At 44.3% G+C, this 22,305-nt stretch overlaps 1 protein-coding gene across 2 annotated transcripts in view; it reads right to left on the bottom strand.

The window, feature by feature from the left end:
* Nucleotides 1–837: 837 nt before the first annotated feature.
* The window catches only part of NBAS (NBAS subunit of NRZ tethering complex), a 445,751-nt gene continuing 424,283 nt past the window's right edge, over nucleotides 838–22,305 (bottom strand). For both annotated transcript variants that reach the window (XM_069973153.1, XM_069973154.1), the window contains one exon: nucleotides 838–2,754. In XM_069973153.1, coding sequence (XP_069829254.1) covers nucleotides 2,476–2,754 — 279 coding nt within the window. In that variant the 3' untranslated portion in view covers nucleotides 838–2,475. The remainder of the gene's footprint in view (nucleotides 2,755–22,305) is intronic.

The following is a 22,305-nucleotide window of genomic DNA, read 5'->3' as shown; positions in this document are numbered from 1 at the left end:
GAGTTTATTGGATCAACATAAAATTTCCATATGGCTTTTCAGTTTGTCATTTCTCAGTCTGAAGCGAGCGGGATGTTTACCGCCATCAATATGCAAAGTAAAATGACACAGTTGTACTCGCTAGTGTGGAAGAGGCGCAGCCAGGACATCAAATGCCGCTCAACATCCTCATATTCAGATGCAATAACTGCTTAAACAAACATCAAATAAAAGGTTTTCTTCATTCCGTTAGAAGGCGCCTTCAAATTATATAGAGAACAGACAATGTGGGAATAGTGATGTGACTGGAGTCAGGCTGGCAGTACTGTACCCTGGTAATGTTACGGCAGCTGCTTGTCTCCACTACCTCTGCTTACCCTCCATACAACTACTCTTAGGAGGGGCCTGATGCCTTTCCTGATGATCACAATGCAACTGGTTCTTACAGCAGAGCTGTGTAATCTCTAAGGGTGGAATTATATATCTGTTGGCACTTTCCAAAAGGAACACTAAATATGTGTACATCAGCATTTCATCTATACAGGAACCTAAATTTTCTTTTAAATCAACTGGTTTCAGAAAGTTAAACAGATTTATAAATTACCTCTATTTAAAAAACTCCAGTCTTCCCGTATTTATCAGCTGCTGTATGTCCTGCAGTAAGTGGTGTATTCTTTCTAGTCTGACACAGTGCTCTCTGCTGCCACCTCTGTCCATGTCAGGAACTGTCCAGAGCAGGAGAGGTATCTATAGGGATTTGCTACTGTTCTGGACAGAGGTGGCAGCAGGGAGCACTGTGTCAGACTGGAAAGAATACACCACTTACTGCAGGACATACAGCAGCTGATAAGTACTGGAAGACTGGATATTTTTAAATAAAAGTAATTTATAAATCTGTATAACTTTCTGAAGGAAAAACATTACATTCATCTAACACTTCAAGTTTTGCCCAATTGACTTGTGGATAAGCTGTGTGATGTAGCCAAGGAATGGGCGCTGTTTCGGGTGGAAAAAAACCCTAAGGCACAATTACACAAAATGTTAAGTATAAGTTGAGCCTGGCCCAACTCTTATAGCAGACACCCCAAAACAAGAGCCATCCTTTAGTGCTACCTTAAAATAAACCTATTGGTTATAAATCGTCCTTCAGAGGGTATAAAGCAAAAGCCAAGGGGATGCCACATATATATATATATATATATATATATATATATATAATATATGTTTAAGGATTTGATCAGTATTTTTACATAAAAAGCTGTATCACTGCTGATAGGACGCGACTGCCCACATACTGTACCTGACGGCTCTTATGGTATACAAACTCCTACAGGCACAGCTGTCAATCACTGTGTGTGGGCGGGGACACAGGACTCTTTCTCTATTTGTCTCTAGTGCAGTTATACAGCTTATTGCATAAAAATACTAAATCAGATCATATCCAGCTATACATCTCCCCCTCTGTCCTAATTTGTACTCGGTTAGAAGACACAATAAAGCTAGTTTAAGACCTTTCTAAAAATATTTTGTTCGGTACGTGACTATTATGATATGTCTGTGTTTTCAGATGAAAAGCTCGATAAATGGGGTTGAGAGGTTCCATAAGTCATAGGCAGAAATTACGGTAGGTAGCCTATCACTGTTAACACTGTATAATCTGTCTAACCTGCTGATAGCTCCCTAGTGGGTCCGGGGCACCAAGGAGAAGGCATGTATCTTACCTTCATCCTTGGCACCGTTCCTGTGCTGTATATTCTGCAATCCTCTGTCCGTTAAGCTGATAAGAGCCTAGGGGAGTGGCTACCATCCCAGCACCCTCTCCATTGATAATCATTAGAAGGGGCGGGTTGGGCGTCATAGCTCCACCCCCTGTGCCGATTCCCCCCCCCCCCCATATCATTATAAATGGAGGAGCGCACCAGATTGGGGCTCGGGATTGGTAGCCACGCCCCCAGTGCTCCTAACAATGCTCCAGACCAAAGTTTTTAGAATAAACAGCACAGCACAGAGACTTACCTTCATCCTCTGCACCTTGTGCCCATTATGGAGCCAACAGCAGGTTAGATTTGACTAACCTGCTGATAATTCCCCTTTAAAGGAAGCCTGCTTCACTGAAATAACTGTCCAATATGTAGGCACAATATTTTAGAGCGAAATGAGCTGAAAAGATTGATATATATTTTTCTGTGGTTAAAGATTCATTGGAACCTCATTATGGCCTTAGGAGTCCAGTGGGCGGTCCAACACAATCACAAGGGAAGAGCTGGCAGTCAATAGGCTAGACCGCCCACTCGACTCCTACTGAATGTTTGTCACAAATCTTTAGCTCCTCCTACTATAACATGCTGTCAGATAGGACTGTTGTCCTTGAGTGAACGCAGGATTCTAACTAAACTCCTAACAGGTCATAAACAAGGAAAATGGGGCATCGTGTCCTCAAAAAACTCATTCTAGAGATTGCCAGTCCCTATCCTGAGGTCACGGTATTTAGAATATTTACAGCCAACGTTTCAGACTAGAGAGGGCGGAGCTAAAGGTTCGGAGAGCGGGGTGTGTTCCCCTGGAAGACATCAGTAGAGACCCCGCTTCTGCTTTGTATCCAGAATCTTGCAGCTCCTTTGCTATTTCTTCCACGTTCCACCTGGCATCCTCAGGTGCGGCGGCCAGCAGATGGTTGATCAGATGTGGGTAGTAGATGGTGCCCATACACTTTACCAGTAACTTGGCATCCAGGAGCAGAGACAGGACTTCAGAGTCACAGTTGGCGTCGGTGACCTACAAAAAAAAAAAATAAAAAATTATAATGATAATAATAAAACCATGTGAAAAATGGAAGATTGCAGATATTCTGCTTTGTGTACCGGGATCTGAAAGTAACAAGACAAAGCCCAGGAACAAAAGTGAGATATTTATAGGAACAAATCCAATCTCCTCTGGTGAGTCACAGTATCCCGTAGCTAAAATGTAACCGAGCAGGCAGATAAGATGGTAAAAATAACCAAATTACATCGAAAACAAGCTGCATGGAAACCATACATACATATATATATATCAGCTGTAGTGTGCATCATAGAACACAGGGGAGGATTTATTAATACCCTCAGCTCACACGCCATTCTTAAAGTGTCAGGGCCCAATTACATGGAGCGATAATCAGCCGAATCGCCTTGTGTAATGGAGACAACGATCAGCTGATTAAACCATGATCAGCTGATCATTTCTTTAGGCCCAGACCTAAAATCATCGCCCACCGACCGTGTAATACCGCTATAGTACATATAATAGCTACATGTAACAGAGATGCTATCCCACAGTCCCAGAGCGGCCTGTTAACCAATCACTGGCTGTAGGACCGCCGTGGCCAGTGATTGGCTGAAGCTGCAGCGCGCGGTGCGGGGATGCATACAGTGCGCAGGAGAAGAGCGGGAGTGACTGGGGTTGGCCCACCATCCTGATGAATGCAATTCGTTTGCCATGGACAGTGGTAGTTTATTCCATAATTGATCTTTTTCTCTAGTTTTCTCAGGTACAGTATGGTTTCAGATTCAGAGCTATAAGTCTCTGCCGCCATTCTTACACCAAGATATTCAAATGGATCTGCGCTTCTCTGCACCCCCATGTCCGTGCCGCTATTCAACTGTAAGGGATCCAGTTCTAACAAAGTGGATTTAGACCAGTTTATCTGAAAACTAGAAATAAAGCAAACGGCTCCATAACAAATGGTAGGCACCAGCATGGATATAATACATCGTTTGCATACATTATAATTTTCTCCCCCACCCCCTGCAGGCCAAATGTCTCTATAAGGTGGTCCTCTTTAGGGTACACGCACACCAAGGAATCTTGGCGGATCACCTGCCGTGGATTCCGCAGCTCGCCCCCCCAGGCGCATCTCTGATGGGGCCATAGACTTCATTCTATGGTCAGACTAGGGATGCACGATGCACCGAAATATCGATTCTACTATCGATATTTCAGGGCAAAAACCGGTTCGATACCAGGATTCCCTGGAATCGATACTTTATTTTTAAACTGCGCAACAACTGCGCTGTTTAACAGAGGATAATCTGGAAAACATGGACGGTGGCAAGATGAGGAGCCCTTGCCCTCCCCCCTGCTGTCATTTGCTGTTGTTTGCCGCCCCCAGCTTCTAAAATTTACCTGATTCGTTAACTTCCCCTCCTTTGGCCAGCCTCCCATAGTCGATTGGATGTTTCTCCCGCCTCAGCCTTGTTATAATGTCCCTGGCAGTGTTGTTCGGCCATTTTAGCCTCCGGTTACAGTGCTGACAGGGCTTCCCCGTGGCATGTGCAGAACAGGTATGGCAATAATCACCCTGCGTGCCGACTCCGAGTCAGTCTGCCTCTGCCAACACTTCTCCTCAGCTGTCGGCTTCCTCCCCTGTCACCCGCTGCTCCGTCCCCACTCACTCGCGCGGCCCGATCCTCACTCACTCAACTCTGCTATCTGTCATGCAGCGGCTCCGTACCCCGGCTCCCCCGTCACTTGCGGCCATGCCCCCCTCCCCCTGCTGCTAACTTGCGGCCATGCCCCCCTCCCCCTGCTGCTAACTTGCGGCCATGCCCCCCTCCCCCCGCTGCTAAGTTCTAACTTGCGGCTCCCTCACTCAACTCTGCTATGACTACAGTTCCCATCATCCCCCCTGATAGCTGAAGTGTGTGTTACATGAATACAGTTCCCATCATCCCCTCTGATAGCTGAAGTGTGTGTTACATGAATACAGTTCCCATCATCCCCTCTGATAGCTGAAGTGTGTGTTACATGACTACAGTTCCCATCATCCCCTCTGATAGCTGAAGTGTGTGTTACATGACTACAGTTCCCATCATTTCCCTGATAGCTGAAGTGTATCACATGACTACAGTTCCCATCATCCCCCCTGATAGCTGAAGTGTATTACATAACTACAGTTCCCATCATCCCCCCTGATAGCTGAAGTGTGTGTTACATGACTACAGTTCCCATCATCCCCCTGATAGCTGAAGTGTATCACATGACTACAGTTCCCATCATCCCCCTGATAGCTGAAGTGTTATTGTGCATATTATAAGATTATCACCTTCCTGTTGACGCACGGTAAATGGTGCAAGCGGAGAAACCACCAAATTCAGTACCACATAAAAACGTGCTACTAAATAAAACTACAGATTGCCCCACAGCCATGTTAAGAATCAGAATAGGGCTATTTTTTAAGAACATTTATTTTAAATAATGGAAACTTTATTTATAAAGTAATATGGTTCGTACAGACCTGACAGTCGGGGGGGATCTCTACTCTTGTGTTTTTTTAAAAAATATATAATTTATTAAGTATCGAATTGGTATCGAGCATTGAAAAAAAAAAGTTGGAATTGGTATCGAACTCAAAATTCTGGTATCGTGACATCACTAGGTCAGACCATTCGACCATTCTATGGTACGGTTCATTCTTCGGCCAAATGGTGGAATCTGTATAGAATGGAGTCTATGCCATAGGCGGAGATGTGAGCGGATGTGAACGGCCGCAAGCAGGGGCGAGCTGTGGAATCCGCGGTGGGTGATCCGTCCGGATTCCTTAGTGTGCACATACCCCAAAGAAAGTGGACAAAGGCTTAATGTATACAACAAAAAGTAGGGGGGGAAAGAGGGCAACCCTGACTAGTACCCCTAGACAGGGTGAATTTGTTGGATAATGATCTAGTGGGGTTCTTGTATAGCATCTCTATGGCCCGCAAGATTCCTGTAATGTCGCCCACAAGACCCCCCACTCCACCCTGAAAAACGTCACTAACCATCTGTGAGTTGGTGAAGGTCCTCTCTATAGTAAAGAAAACTGACTTTCCTGGCATAAAGCCATTCTGGTCTTCACTCACCAAAGTGGGTATCATTTCTTTTATTCTTTGAGTTATTCATTTTGTGATCTTAGCATCAGTATTTAAGAGGGATATGGGCTTATAAGACTCCATATCCAATGGGTCTTTCCCTTTATTAGTATAATAGTTGCCTCGGACATAGAAGAGGGAAGAACCCCCTGGGCACAGGATTTATTGCCAAGTTATTTTAATCTGTCGCCTATCAACGTGCCAACCCGCAACTTCCTTCAAAGCAAAGGAGTCGAGGGGCCGTTCTAGGGCTTCCAGACCATTCGGGTATAATGGGTCTTGAGAACTTTAGCCATCAATGTGTTGGTAGACTGGTATGAGAGATCTGCTGGTCATTAATCTGGTTGGTAGACTGGTATGAGAGATCTACTGGTCATTAATCTGGTTGGTAGACGGGTAGAAGAGATCTGCTGGTCATTAATCTGGTTGGTAGACTGGTATGAGAGATCTGCTGGTCATTAATCTGGTTGGTAGACGGGTAGAAGAGATCTAATGGTCATTAATCTGGTTGGTAGATGGGTAGAAGAGATCTGCTGGTCATTAATCTGGTTGGTAGATGGGTAGAAGAGATCTGCTGGTCATTAATCTGTTTGGTAGACGGGTAGAAGAGATCTGCTGGTCATTAATCTGGTTGGTAGACTGGTATGAGAGATCTGCTGGTCATTAATCTGTTTGGTAGACGGGTAGAAGAGATCTGCTGGTCATTAATCTGGTTGGTAGACTGGTATGAGAGATCTGCTGGTCATTAATCTGGTTGGTAGACGGGTAGAAGAGATCTGCTGGTCATTAATCTGGTTGGTAGACTGGTATGAGAGATCTGCTGGTCATTAATCTGGTTGGTAGACTGGTAAAAGAGATCCGCCGGCCACCGGAGAATTCCCTCTCGTGCTTATGTATCATCCAGTATTTAGAAAGATTTAATCCATGCAGTATTACAGCAGGGACTACCTGTATCTATTAAAATTCATCTCCGTATTCAAACTTAGTTCAAAGCCCCGCAGTTACTACTCAGTAGCATCTTGTATTTTTAGTGATGTCTTCGGGCATCGTGGTTTTTTCTAATGTGCACAACTCGCTCGCTGCCCTACTTTATCATTCGAGGTTGAAAGGAAGAACATTAGGAAAATGAGTGTTTGGTGGCATAACATATAGGAATTGTCCCCTAAGGTGCTTTCAAAGCCTTTGTCATTTGCCTCCTTCTCTCTCTCGCAGGATATTGTAAGGAAATAAATAAGCCTAGTAATTACCATTTGTTTCCAAAAAGGGATTAATTCCTTCACAAGCTCCTAAGGGTTCCTGATATTAGATTTTTTATGCTTTTTGTTTGCAAATGTTTTGGAGGCGAGGTTTTAATAAAAAGCAAAAAAAAAACATAGGTTGACAAAATGACAAAAGTTATCAGTCTAATCTTAAGGTAAACGTCAAGAAGTCAATATTTTTAAAACTTTTGGTTTGGAAGTTTTCCTTTGGATTCGGGAGTTGAAATGTGTGGGCTAAGAATGAGCGCGTCTCCTACAGGTATAATAACTCTTGTGGACACGGTAATTTAGGAGAAAAGCGCTGTACAATTCAATGATACTTCTTATTAGCCGGGTTTTATAGCCTTTGTATAGATGGATATTTATGGGCACACTGTGAGGTATACGAGGCTGTAGGTACCAGTCAGCTTAGAGAAGGGATTAGCTCGGTTTAATCCCAGTTTTACACTTTATATGGTTATAAAACTATTATGGTGGTCAAAACTACAGAACTTTAATCACTTCAAAATAACTTGGCCAATTTAGTCACGGTTTATAGGTTTAAAGAAAGAATTATATAAAGCATGATGTAGATCAGTAATCGGTTATGTTCCCATGACGTTTTTTTCTTACCCGTTTATAATTTTTTTTAAATGAGGTCCGTTATTTTGAGGTTTGGCCGTCTGTCTGTGCAATGACGGCTGTTGGTACATTATTCTAGGTCAGGTGGACTGTTCACCCTTTGTCTTTAATTGAAACGTCCACAGGATTTAATGATAAGGATGGTGAGTGGCGGTGTGTCTGTATTTAAAGGCCTTCTGTAGAGTTGTGCCTATACGACTGCACAATCTCCAAAGGTGAGAGCACATATACACCAATTCTGAAAGGAGCTTGATGGCCAGAAGGCGCCTTCTATTTGTTTTTTTTTCCCCAAACAGTTATATAGCAAATATTTAAAATGCAAGGTAGCCCTCCTCCAGAAGGAAAAAAGCTTGTTTCACTCAATATTCAACCCTTAAAGAGCCTTAAAGGAGAAGTCCGCTGGCTGAACATAATAACATGCACCAACTCCCCGACTCCAGCCCAGAGGCCCGCTGTCCTCCGCTTTGTTTACCGGTCCCTCAGCTGCTTCCTGGTTTGAGTGGGGACTTGGGTTGTGACGTGTCATCTTGCTGAGGCGGTGCTGACTGGCTGAGAGGGGCTGAAACAACACGTCATGATCCGGGTCCCTGTTCAAACCAGGAAGTGGCCGGGGGACCTGGAACCGAAGCGGGCTACAGCAAACCCCTGGGCTAGAGCCAGAGAGGTAGGTGCATCTTGTTATGTTCAGCCACCTACTCCCTGGCTCTTGACTGACACCGGACTTCTCCTTTAAAACATGATGGGGATTTTCATTTTAATCTAGAAGGGAAAGTTACCCCATCTGTAGGTGGCTGTTGTGTGGGTTCTAGTCGGTCATCAGTACAGAGCTCGATTCTGTCTAGGTAAGAGGTCTTTCGATGTGGGACTGTCGGAGTGTACACACTGATAAGTAGAGTTTAAAAGTCATGCAATGCTTTGGGGGGGGAAAAATTGTATGTAAAAGAGCTCACTCCAAAAGGGCAAAAAACTCAAATGGTCAAGACTTTTCCTTATTGACTTTAAAGGGGAAGTCATGTACCGTTGTGAATTGTGCAGGAGATTACCGGCAGACCCACGAGAGGAGATTCTGATTGAAGGAGGTTTTTGTAGCTTACAGTCTCTAATCTGCACAATTCAGAGTGGATTTGTCCTGCTGATTTCCCCGCACAACATTTGCAGATTTGCTGTGAAAATTATAACCAGCAAATCTGACCCGTGTGGACCTATACTACGAGCGTTGTGAGCTCCTATGGGAGTTCCAGTGCGTTTTCTGCTGCTAAATCAGTCATCCTTGTCATTTGTTTAGTGGCAGAAAAATTAGCATATGTAAACAGCTCGGCGTTCTAGGAAGTGATTTCTCAGTAGTTATTGACTTCTATAGGGAAATCACCACCCACACAGCATCCAGTGGAGCACGACATGACAATACCTTCTAATTTTGTAGCGTGCGAGGTGCAACCTAAAAAAAAAAATACAGCGGCATGTGGAGGTATGAGAACTGCCTCCAGATATTATGACGTCCCCATTATAGATCCCTATGTTGAATAGGGCCCAAAGGTGCTCATGTGCAAGATGCCTAAATATAACAGTGTATGGGGCTGAGTTGCCATTCTAAGCACAACCTATGAACACATGTGACACTGAATCTGGGGCACTTTTGTTCCAGTCTCAGGCAATCATTAAATAAACTAAAATAGTGTTTAAAGGGTGCCCCCAGACACAGCTTTTTTTGTGCCATTTTTCTGCCCTTCCCAAAAAAAAATTGTGTTGAATTCTACATACATATTATAATACATATTACCATTAAAGTCTATAGCACAGCTTTCTGTAGCCTTGTAGTACCTAATTGTAAAGAGAAATTGTGGTGCTGGTGTAGTAAAAAACAAACAAAAAAAGACCAATGAAGCAGCTATTCTCACATGTTCGCGCTCCCTTGATGCCCTATGGCAGTCTCTCCTGGTACCCCGCTCAGTTACAGCCTGCTCAGCCAATCAGTGGCTGGGGCTAGATAGTGCAGTGGGCTGTCACTGAGTGGGGGAATCATAGCCGGCGCCCAAAGGGCATTGGGGAAGCGTTGGCATGTAGTAATAGACTCTTTACTACACCAGCAATACAACTACTTTTTCCAATTCGGGTTTACAAAACTCCATTCTCACAGCGGAATGAAAATCTGCTGCGATAATGGAGTGCCATAGACTAGTAATCGGTATTGCAGCGGATTTCACTGTCAAACTCACTGCAATACGGTACATGTGAATGGACCCTTGCTGTCTAGAATGCCATTCAATTAACGTGGGAATTTCATCCCAATAACAATAGCAACAGTCTACTGGCTGTCACCCCATGTAATGGGAGCCGCTGTCTTCTATGAGCCACTAAGACAATGTAAAGATCATCTGGGCAGCCCCTCCCGCAGCTCCCCGTGCATGTAATAGCACCAACAACAAGCAGGGAACAAGGAGCAAGCGAGTGTTGACCTGAAAGGTTGACGCTCGCTTGGTCCTAAATATCGGGCTGTCTAAAACAGCCCTTACTCTCCAACGCCATCTATCAGAAATAGTATCCCAATTATGCCAATGCTTGGCTCCTTTAAGAAGCCTTAGAACATGACTGGGGATCTTCCAATTTTTGTTTGGATAAGTCCTGCGCGTTCCAAGCATGGTCCGTGCATATGGCCAGAATGCTGCACGGTTGTGTCAGTACTATAGCATGAAGATATAAACTGATTCAGTACTCCCAAAATCATAATGAATCATGATGTCAGGAGTTCCGTGATTCCGGTTGGTAGCACATCTTCCATGCGTGGACCACAATCATGGATCATGTGGATGCCCACGCTTCTTAAATGAACCAAGCACAGGCTGCCTTCGATAGGTGGCTATCTTCATAGGAGAGCGAGCTCTTTTCCTTCTGGAAGAGATGAATGTTTATTAATATATCATCTCCATCCAAGATGTATTTTCTGGTTCAGTGAGAAAACAGTAGAATCACTTAATGAAGATGTCCCCAAAGCTTTGTATACTTGGCTTGAGTTCTGCTCCATTACACGGGACCCAAAATACATAAGGTCACCGTAATATGACAAAATATTCTTAGCATTTTATATATTTATATAATCTGGCAGAGTAAAAGGTTAAGCGGAAACCATGTGAAACTGAAAAACAGGATGAACCGTTGTGGTGGAACATTGGAGTGGGTAGAAATACGTCTGGGATGAAGCCTCTGTCTTCCATGACTGACGGCTTCTACTGAGGTTCCTGAATTACAATCTAAGACAAGTGCAAGTTATAAATAAATGTGGATTTTATGGATCTGTAAGCATGCGGTGGCAAATAATGATTTTCCTCACATCTAAAGCAAATTTTCAAAAATTACATGGAACACTAGGCAGCGATGACAAATGCAACGTGCAAATGAAGAGAAAGCGGCTCGGAGTATATATACATACTGTATGCAAAGCCAGGCAAACAATATATGGATCTCCAGATGACTGCGTTCTCACTTGCAGACATGCATGAAATCCAAACAGGATAGAGTTCTAACCAGGGGAAGAGATTTCTCTATGGGTAATGGAGGGAGGTGACAAGGCTGCATTGGATTGTCCCTGAATAGTACAAAACCTCTGCGGCTTACGTGCCAGATTTACATTTCATGGTTCCTTGGTCTTTCAGCTGCTTGAAGTAAGTGGATAAAATACTGGAAGATCAGCTATCGGAGAGTTTTAGCTCCGAATTTGGAAAGGCTTGATCTGGTACTTAAAGGGGAACAAATCTAACCTGCTGATCGCCCCCTATTGTGCACAAGGTGTCAAGAAGGAAGGTACGTTTGTCTCTTACCTTCCTCCTCGGCGCCGTTCACGTGCAGCTAGCAGTGTAATCCTCGGTCTGGAGCACTGCCCCTGCCCCATTGCGCGAACCGGCCCGCTCCTTCTAATGATAATCAATGGAGGGGACAGCCGACTCGTGTGATGGTGGTGGGGCATTGCTTCTAACTCGACTCCAGAGCGAGGATTACACTGCTAGCAGCACGGGAACAGGGCAGAGGAGGAAGGTAAGAGACATACCGTCCCTCCTAGGTGCCCTGTACGCAATAAGGAACTATCAGCAGGTTAGATTCATCTCGTTCCCCTTTAAGAAAAATCTTCTTTAGGCTGGGTTCACACTTCTGCCGGAGCTTTATTCTGGAAGCTTCATTCCAAATTTCAGTTTATTTTGCAGGATATGAGTGGACAAAAAAATACTGCAGGCCGTAATTATTTTGTCAGCTCAAATCCTGCTAAATAAAGTGACACCAGACTAAAACCGCATTAAAGTCAATAGGATCGCTCTGGCAGTGTCAGACTGGGGTATCTGGCGCCCACCAGAGGAAATGATCCTGGGGGCCCGCCAATGAGGAACCAGTGATAAAAGACATGTCAGTCAGTGTTTTTGCAGGTTCTAAAGCTGGGGGCCCACCGGAGGATTCTCTGGTCCTCCGACACTGCTCTTGGGTGTCCTCCTCCATTAGTTTGCGTGCGTTCTTGGCTCAGTTTGGTTCCATTCTGTGGCCAAACTTTCCTACACAGGCTTCAAATGGAAGTGTGAAGCTAGCCTTAGCTGGGTTCCTGTGGTTGTAAGATTATATGGTGCCTGCACCAGATCATAGAGCATCGCAGAGTTATGTCACTCTCTAGTGTTAAAGCGGGCCTGCCATCACTTTCATGCAGCCTGAACCATGAGTGGTCGGGCTGGTCCCTGGAGGCTTCTGCTTGACCTATAAGCTTTAATTGATAGACCTTTCCTTATACTTAAGTAGGGAGATATCTATCAAGTGAGTCCAGGGGCTAGGGACTGCCCCGATAGGTCACGGTTCAGAAACCATGAACGTGATGACTGTTTCCCTTTTACAGGTTACTCCAGTAGAAAAATAATCTTTTTGAATACCTTTGTAATATAATGTTAAGAATGTTTTTTCTTTTATAATAGCTGAAAGCAGTAAGGGTTGACTCGGACCCTCTTCTGCCACCAATGGCCATGTTGGGAATTGTAGGACTACAGAAGGCCGGGTCCTGTCCTATCACTGGTAGGGATGGTATGAACCCGAGCGCTCAGCATCAGATTCCTGCTGTCTGCCCGCTCCGTGGAGCAGGTGGATACAGCGGGAGGACCACCTGGAAAACTGGGATACAGCCTATGGCTATGGCTGTATCCCAGTTTTCCAGGCGGTCCTCCCGCTGGATCCGCCCGCTGCACGGAGCGGGCAGACAGCGGGAATCATTACCGAGAGTTCGGGTTCGTACGAACCCGAACCGAACTTGGTTCGGACCATGCCTAATCACTAGCGCTACTGCATGGAGCCTTAGATATACTGAGGCTCCCCTGATGTGTATTTTAATCAACTGGTTTCAGAAAGTTATATAGATTTGTAAATTCCCATGGAAAACCTCTCCTGCTCTGGACAGTTCCTGACATGGACAGAGGTGGCAGCAGAGAGCACTGTGTCCGACTGGAAAGAATACACCACTTCCTGCAGGACATACAGCAACTGATAAGTACTGGAAGTCTTAAGATTTCTAAATAGAAGTAAATTACAAATATGTATAACCTTTTGAAACCAGTTCATTTAAAGAAAAAGATTTTCGCTGGAGTACCCTTTTAAGTCGTGTGGTGGTGCAGACCCAATTAATCAACCAAGACATCCCATTTACTTTATCAAATTCTATATTCTACAGGGAGAAATAATATGGGCTTTTTTTTTTTTTTTTACTATGGTATAATTTTTTATAAAGTAGGGCAAAAGTAATCGATAGCCGATCTCCTTGAGCCACCAGCCAGAGCTGACATCCATTAGGAGCCTTACAAAAAGAAAGTCAATGTTCTTCAAGACGCGGAACGTCCACAATATTGTGATAAATACACATAATATCTGGGAAAATTCTATCTCAAATTTACACGAGCTCCGACGGTATTTGCTAAATTGTTTAATTATTAATGGATTTCTAACAAAGGGAACGAGCGGAGAGTGAACTCGGCTACGGGAAGAAAGAGCTGTCAGGCTGGGAAGCTCTACAAAGCAGAGAGAAGCACTGACTATTAGATACAAATACAGGCCGATATCTGTCACATTGCATTCATAGGAGCTAAGAACGGAAAATTCATGAACCCGAACGCTCGGCATTAGATTCCCGCTGTCTGCCTGCTCCGTGCAGCGGGCGGAAACAGCGGGAGGACCGCCTGGAAAACTGGGATAGGGCCTATGGCTATGGCTGTGTCCCATTTTCCCAGGCGGTTTTCCCAGGCGGTCCTCCCGCTGGATCCGCCCGCTGCACGGAGCCACCAGGCAGCGGGAATCATTACGGAGAGTTCGGGTTTGTACGAACCCAACCCGAACCAGGTTCGGACCATCCCTAATCAAAACCCTCGCCCTGCATTACCCGCACAGCCTGTCCAGACTTATAATTTCATCTATTGTCATTTATTACATTTTTCTGGAAATATGTTACAGGGGTAGTTCACAAAAAAAAATTCTTTCAAATCAACTGGTGCCAGAGATTTGTAAAGGACTTCTATTAAAAAAAATCTCAAGTCTTTCAGTACTTATCAGCTTCTGTATGTCATGCAGGAAGTGGTATTCTTTCCAGTCTGTAGAGCAGGAGAGGTTTTCTATGGGGATTTGCTTCTGCTCTGGACAGTTCCTGACATGGACAGAGGTGGCAGCAGAGAGACTAAATAGAACACAACACTTCCTGCAGGACATACAGCAGCTGGTAAGTACTGGATGACTTGAGATTTTTTAATAGAAGTAAATTATAAATCTCTGGCACTTTCTGGTACTAGTTGATTTCAAAGAAAAAAAAAATGGTGAACTACCCCTTTAACTGAAGCGTTATGATGACTAATCAGGTAACACAAGTACAAGGATCAAAAATCACCTTATAACTAAGTATGGGGTAAACATCCGACCCCATGGCTTTGACTGCTGCACACAGACTATTTCTATGGTCTAACAATACATCGTTGATTACTCTTGAATTGCATTATGCACATCACACTCTCCTCAATGCAATTTCATTTTGGAGGACAATAAACAGGGTCATCACGTCTAATAGCGGCGGCACATCGCCATTGTCATAATGGAACATTTACTTCAATGCTATTTAAATATTAGGTCGATCAAAACCCAAACAATAGTAATGAGGTCTCCGTTTTTCTCGGTGCACATAATAACTATTGTGCCCTGTAGTTGTTTATTAGAAGAAACACTGAAATCTGCATCAATAAAGACAAATACGGTATCGGAGGAAAGTTCCGGAATCAAAGAGCTGTTCCAGCCCCAAAGTCTAATGATTAAAAAAAAAAAAATCAGGTAACTTTGCCGTCAGCCTTGATTAGAACCATAAAGTCTCTATACAGACTACTGTAAGAATGGAACACAGTGCTATAACACAGACGGAATTGTATGCTAATGGCGTCTACCTTTGTGTTACCATGCATCTTCATAGATAAACCACAGACAGTCTTGAGAATGACACAAATCTTCTATTTTCCCATGATCTGCTGCCCTCTGGTTTATATGTGTGTTTGTCAGATGTTTTTATCACATACAGAAATATAATTTCAATCCTATTATGAGTAACAGAAGCTTATACTGACAGTCAGAATGAGTTAATGCAGCAAGTCAATATTTGCAGTGTTTCGCCTTCTTCTTCAGGACCTCTGCAATTCTCCCCGGCTGCTCTCAACCAACTTCTGGACCAAATCCTGACTGATAGTCGTCCATTCTTGCACAATCAATGCTTGCATTTTGTCAGAATTTGTTGGTTTTTGTTTGTCCACCCGTCTCTTGATGATTGACCACAAGTTCTCAATGGGATTAAGATCTGGGGAGTTTCCAGGCCATGGACCCAAAATCTCTCTGTTTTGTTCCCTGAGCCATTTAGTTATCACCTTTGCTTTATGGCAAGGAGCTCCATCATGCTGGAAAAGGCATTGTTGATGGCCAAACTGCTCTTGGACGGTTGGGAGAAGTTGCTCTTGGAGGACATTCTGGTACCATTCTTTATTCATGGCAGTGTTTTTAGGCAAGACTGTGAGAGAGCCGATTCCCTTGGCTGAGAAGCAACCCCACACATGAATGGTTTCAGGATGCTGGTTACAGTTGGCATGAGACAAGACTGGTGGTAGCGCTCACCTCGTCTTCTCCCAATAAGCTGTTTTCCAGATGAATCCCCTTTCCGATTGTTTGGGACATCTGGCAAAGTTACATGATTTATTTTTTTAAACATTAGACTTTGGGGCTGGAACAGCTTTTCAAACCAGCTAATCAAATGCCGAACGTTCAGGTTTGGATGGACTCGAACCCGAACCTGGTTTGCTCATCTCTACTGAGGTGCAATCTTTCTAGCTGCGATACTCTTCCCTGTTAGGCCATTTTTGTGCAGTGCAATGATGACTGCACATGTTTCTTTAGAGATAACCATGGTTAACAGAGGAGAAACAATGATGCCAAGCACCAGCCTCCTTTTAAAGTGTCCAGTGGTGTCATTCTTACTTAATCATGACAGAGTGATCTCCAGCCCTGTCCTCATCAATACCCACACCTGTGTTAATGGAGCAACAATGTTAGCAGGGCTGCAATGATGTTGAAATGTGTTTTGAGGGATAAAGTTCATTTTCTAGGCAAATATTGACTTTGCAAATAATGGCCATAAGTCAAACAGTACCCAAACAAAACATTGTGTATATGTAACATACCGTATGTAGATGTCCATGGAACCAGTATGTTATCCATGCAAAGCAGCATAGGCTTGGTTCACATTTTAGTCAGGATTTTAGCCAAAAACAGGAGTGGGTCCTTTGTCTTCTGCCTGTTAACCCTTTTTTGTAAGTAAACATTGAGTCACTTACTTACTGCAGCACATAAGGGGTTAAGCAGAAGGACTCAGGATTACCATCTTCCCCCGGGCCCCCCTGCTGCACAGGCCCCATAGCAGCTGCTTACCCTGCCTCTATGGTAGCTACACCACTGTTTGGGAGCCATCACAATCTGCCTCTTGCTGAAGTTGCTGAGATCCTTATTCTTGGACATTTTTCTTACTTCTAACACATCATCTTTAAGAACTGACTGTTTACTTGCCGCCTAATATGTCCCACACTGTGACAGCAGCTTCTGTAACAAGATAATCTATATTATTCCCTTCACCTGTCAGTGCAAGCTCCAGAGCTGAAAACTCCCAGCATTCCCTGTTGACCTAATGTCTACAGAGAACATTCTCCGATGATTAAGTTTTTAAAATTGCCGTCTTTACAGCCGGGTGCCGGACAGTCATCTGATACAGGATAAACGTCACCCGCTTTACGATGGCTCGGCTAAGCACTCCGTGTATACTTTCTTGGTTAAGAGAAGCTGTAGGGATGGCGAGCACATCCCAAGGAACATAGCGGTAAGTAATTTAAGCTTGTCTACTGCTCCACCCCTGAACAAATCCAGCTGACCCCATCTATGACAAGCAAACATTACACCATATTGAACACTGGCAGAAGAAGCCAGAGAAAAGTGTCACCAAAAAAATAAATTAATTAACTGGTGCCAGAAAGTGCCAGAGAATTGTAGTTTACTTCTATTAAAAAATCTCATCTTCCAGTACTTATCAGCTGCTGTATGTCCTGCAGGAAGTAGTATTATTTCCAGTCCGGAGAGCAGGCAAAGTCTTCTATGGGAAAACAACAGAACGGCGGGGGAGGGCTCCTGCTGCATTCAGATGCCGTTCATTAAAAAAACAGTCTGATCTGAGCTTTGTTTGCTCAGTGTGTTTTCTACAGGTTAGCGTTCCTATTGTTGAGTTAATTAGATATCCTGATGCATAACACAGATGAGTGACACATTCAGCTCTGCTATATAGATAAATGATGAGTTTTCTTACTGAAGGCGAGGAAATTAAACAAAGCAGCAATTATTGTTCTTCCTATTTATAATAAAGTAGTCATTGTCTGGGGTTTGTTGCACCGATAAACTTCCTGCTGTGTTATATAATCAGGTAGAATACTAAATATCTAACAATAGGGTAATAGCCAATAAATATAGTGAGTGGGTGCCAGTGCTTAGAGGCGGCAGGGTGACGTAGAATACAGGTTTTGTGGCAAAGGGATTAAAGGGGAGTTATTACAGTGCCCACTTCTTAGTTTAATTAAAACCCCTTTAAGGAGACTTAAAGGGGCTTTAAACAAACTAAGAAGTGGGCACTGTAACGCAACCAGGCAGCACCCAGCGGCATTCAGATACTCACCACCTGCGGTGTCCTGCTCCTATCCACACTGCTCACCACTTCAGGCTCAGTCCTGGCCGCTCCTCCTCCTAACTCCCCACTCGTTCCAGGGCAGATGGTGTCCACTGGCACCCTCACTCCTCCTGGTCTCTGCTTCAAGACATGGCTGCAATGCCACCCCTATCCACTAAGGTGCTCATGCAGCCGTTCTTTCGGATTTAAAGGGCCAATGTGTCGCCTCCCATTTTTTCTCCATTTAAAGCTGCTCTGCCTGAGTGTTGTTGGTTTCTTGCGCTCCTCAATGACGTTGTGTTCCTGTGTCTGCTATTTAGTGTATTCTGATCTATGCCTGCTTTTTCACACGTGCCCTTCTGTACTGTTTGCCTGTCTTGTTGCTGACCTAAACTGTCTGACCCGCATCAGAAGCCGCCTGCCCTGATCCTTGGCCTTCTGGCTACTCGCATCTTGTCTGTTTCTCCAGCGCCCTGTACCAGTAGTTTAGTTCCCAGTACCAGCTACTACTCCCACTGTGGAGAGACCTGGTGTCCAAACATGAAAAACATAGAAGAATTACCGAAACCTATTAACTCCCAATATGCAGAATGATCACTATATGTTATCACAATTCATCCTCCTTTCCACTAGAAAATGCACCAAATTTGTCATATGATCAAACCCTGGCCAATGAATTGGGGGCACTCTTCACTGCACTTTTTTTTGCCTTCTGGATATCTATGCCAACCATCCAGTGGAGTAAAATTGTGCAAAACTCTTGCCGCTTTTTAAAACTTTAAAATCAATAAAATGCATCTAAAAACTTTCAAAACCAAAGGCACACCCCTTTTGTGTAAGTCACTCCCCTTTGTCAGACCAGGTGAAAAGTGTCCAAAACAAATAAAAAAAAATGTGATATAATCAGTTTTTTAAAAGGCAAATTGCACAAGAATTCTGACACTTTTACAAGCGTACATCTGGCTCAAAGTATCCTGGAGGCCGAGTGTAATGGTGGCCACAGATGTGGTTTGGAGCAGATTTGTACCAAAAACCTGGCAGATGTTTTGCCCCCTATTTATTACGTATTACAGACAGTATTTAAACCGTCCCCGATCAGGCGGCATGGCTTAGGGGGAATGGGTTTGCGGCTTAAGTGTAACTTTGTCTGCCAAACAGTGCGCCAAACCAAGCTATTAGGTGCCCTATGCTTGGACTTTCTACAATCTCAGGGCCCTATTCCACGGGACAATTATCGTTCGCATAATCGTTAACGATAAACGATCGCTATCGCGAACAGCCTGAAATCGTTCACCCATTTACATGGAACGATATTCGTTACTTATGATCGTTCTTGCGGTCGTCTTGTCTTTGCTATTGCGTTCGTTGCTACTGCGAACGACCGAACGACGTCTTATTCAATGCGAACGATTTGTGAACGAGCAACGATAAAAATAGGTTCAGGTCTTATTTAACGATCAACGATTTCTCGTTCGTCATTTAATTGTTAACTGCAATTATTATCGTTTAGATCCGAAAAATGTAACGATAATTTGAACGATAATTGTATAACTGGTGTATTTCTGGACTGTCTATTACAACTTTACAATAAACCAATGATGAAGCAACTAAGCTGCACCTCCCTCCTCCCCCTTCTCTGCACATATCACAACTAAGCTGCACCTCCCTCCTCTGCACACATCACAACTAAGCTGCACCTCCCTCCTCCCCCTTCTCTGCACACATCACAAATAAGCTGCACCTCCCTCCTCCCCCTTCTCTGCACATATAACAACTAAGCTGCACCTCCCTCCTCCCTCTTTTCTGCACATATCACAACTAAGCTGCACCTCCCTCCTCCCCCTTCTCTGCACATATCACAACTAAGCTGCACCTCCCTCCTCCCCCTTCTCTGCACACATCACAACTAAGCTGCACTTCCCTCCTCCCTCTTCTCTCCACATATCACAACTAAGCTGCACCTCCTTCCTCCCCCTTCTCTGCACATATCACAACTAAGCTGCACCTCCTTCCTCCCCCTTCTCTGCACATATCAAAACTCAGCTGCACCTCCCTCCTCCCCACATATAAAAACTCAGCTGCACCTCCCTCCTCCCCCTTCTCTGGACATATCACAACTCAGCTGCACCTCCCTTCTCTGCACATATAAAAATTCGGCTGCACCTCCCTCCTCCCCCTTCTCTGCACATATCACATTTCAGCTTCACCTCTCCCCTCCCCCTATGCACATATCACAACTCAGCTGCACCTCCCTCCTCCCCCTTTTCAGCACATATCAAAGACTATTCCCCAAATACAAATCTATAGGAGTCAATAAGTCCCTTTCAGTTATTGCTTCTTATATCCAGGTGTCTATGATTTGCAGCAACTCAGGTAAGATGTCTATCTCCCCCCCCCCCAAACCACCAGAACAGTGACACATTCCCCTCATTGCCCCATATCCTTTAGTCATACAGAGATACTGGTGATTTTCCTCTATCTGGTTGATGTACTCTCGACTACCTTATCACTTGACAGGCTTCTAATACAGTATGTCTGTACGCAAAGCGTGTGTGTGGGGGGGGGGCCTCTTTCTTCTTACCTAAATCCATTTATTTATAGGATGAAATAAAGGACGGGTGCAGCATGTGTGCTCGGCAGCGCAGCAGAACAAGTCAATTCATGTTTGTATTAAGTTGAAAGAGAGCAAATAGCAGCAGGCAGAGGAAATCATAGACTATTGATTCAGTAACAGTGTGCTAGCGCAGCTCCCGCCATGGCTGTGTGTAGAATCGCGGCCCGCTTGCTGATACCACGTATTATTTAGCCATTTGTTAGGGGCCGCTGACATTTTTATGGATGTTGATAGTTAAAAAAGGATGGCGTGGAATTGCTGATCCCGGGGATTGTGCCTCCTCTTTCATTCCCGGCCGCTCTCGGATATTAATGTAATGCACTTTTCCTGTGAATAGGCCGGCACACACTCATGCAGCGGCTCACACCGGCCTTTGTTTTCTCCCAATTGTTGGAGATATTTTCTCTCTGACTATACAGCAATTTAGCAAAATCAGGCAGAGCTGTAGAAGAGCGAACGTCGGTCCCCTCCACCTGCGCCGAGCGATAACTGCGGAGGCCCCGTCATTAGATTATTCTTCTTCCTAATAGAGTAATTATACAGAACCAGACCGATTTAAAGGAGAAGTCCGGGCTGGGGAGATTTTTTTTGTAAAAGTGCCCAGAAGGGGGAGGCTGAAAGAAATAACATGTTCTCACCTCCCTGGCTCCAGCACTGATGCCGTGTATGCTCATTCCGGTCCACCAGGTCCCCGGCCGCTTCCTGGTCTGAGCATTTTAAATTTATAGGGGGCAAAGTATCAGTAGAGACTATTGAATGAGTACTTCATTGGATTTTTTTTTTGCCGATCTCTCTGGGCTCAGTGATTGTTGTGTTTTGTTAGTCTACTTTCCATTGTCCCCGTTAGCCAGAATCCTGCTCCACACTGACGAGGGGCAAATACCCCGAAACAGCTGTCTGTGGATGGATGCCTGGCTTCAGTAAACCCGTGTCATGTCACAATACTGGCAACAGAGTTGGACTTTGACGCAAAAAGGAGCAACCCTGGTGTTTCCCTATTTATGTTCCAATACTCACAACTGAGTGGGACTATGTATCTGGGTGGTTTGGTGATCTCCCCACTGGGAGGTGCCCCTGGGCAACAGGTTTCCTTCCCAGGGGGGATACCTGGCTATTCCTGTGTTTTGAAACTACCAACTGAGGCTCCCCTGACACTGGTCTGAGCGGGGACCCGGGTTGTAACGTGTCAGGCCTGCTCAGCCAGTCGGCGTCCGAGGTGGGACCCCGTTATGGCCACTGACAGGCTAAGCAGACCTCACACGTCACAACCCGGGTCCCAACTCAGACCAAAAGGTGGACAAGGTATTCGGCATCTACGGTGAAGCCGGAGTTCTTGGAGTTCTTGGTAGTGTCTATACTGACTAGGACCCTCTTACAACTTTGTCTACGTAAAGAAAAAATAAAGTGCCCTGTTATTAGTGATATGCATAATAATAATAATAATAATAATAATAATAATATTTATTTGTATAGTGCCAGCACTTTTTACTTTCTTACACACGATACAGGGGTTACATTTACACATTACAGGATGAAAGGGGTACTCTGGCTAAAATATTTTTCTTTTAAATCAACTGGTTTCAAAAAGTTTTATAGATTGTTAATTTACTTCAATTTAAAAATCTCCAGCCTTATAGTACTTATCATCTGCTGTATGTCCATCAGAAAGTGGTGTATTCTTTCCAGTCTGACACAGTGCTCTCTGCTGCCACCTCT

Source organism: Dendropsophus ebraccatus, chromosome 6, assembly GCF_027789765.1.
Source record: "Dendropsophus ebraccatus isolate aDenEbr1 chromosome 6, aDenEbr1.pat, whole genome shotgun sequence".
In the NCBI taxonomy this organism is placed as follows: Eukaryota; Metazoa; Chordata; class Amphibia; order Anura; family Hylidae; genus Dendropsophus; species Dendropsophus ebraccatus.
This window is presented reverse-complemented; position numbering and strand designations above follow the sequence as displayed.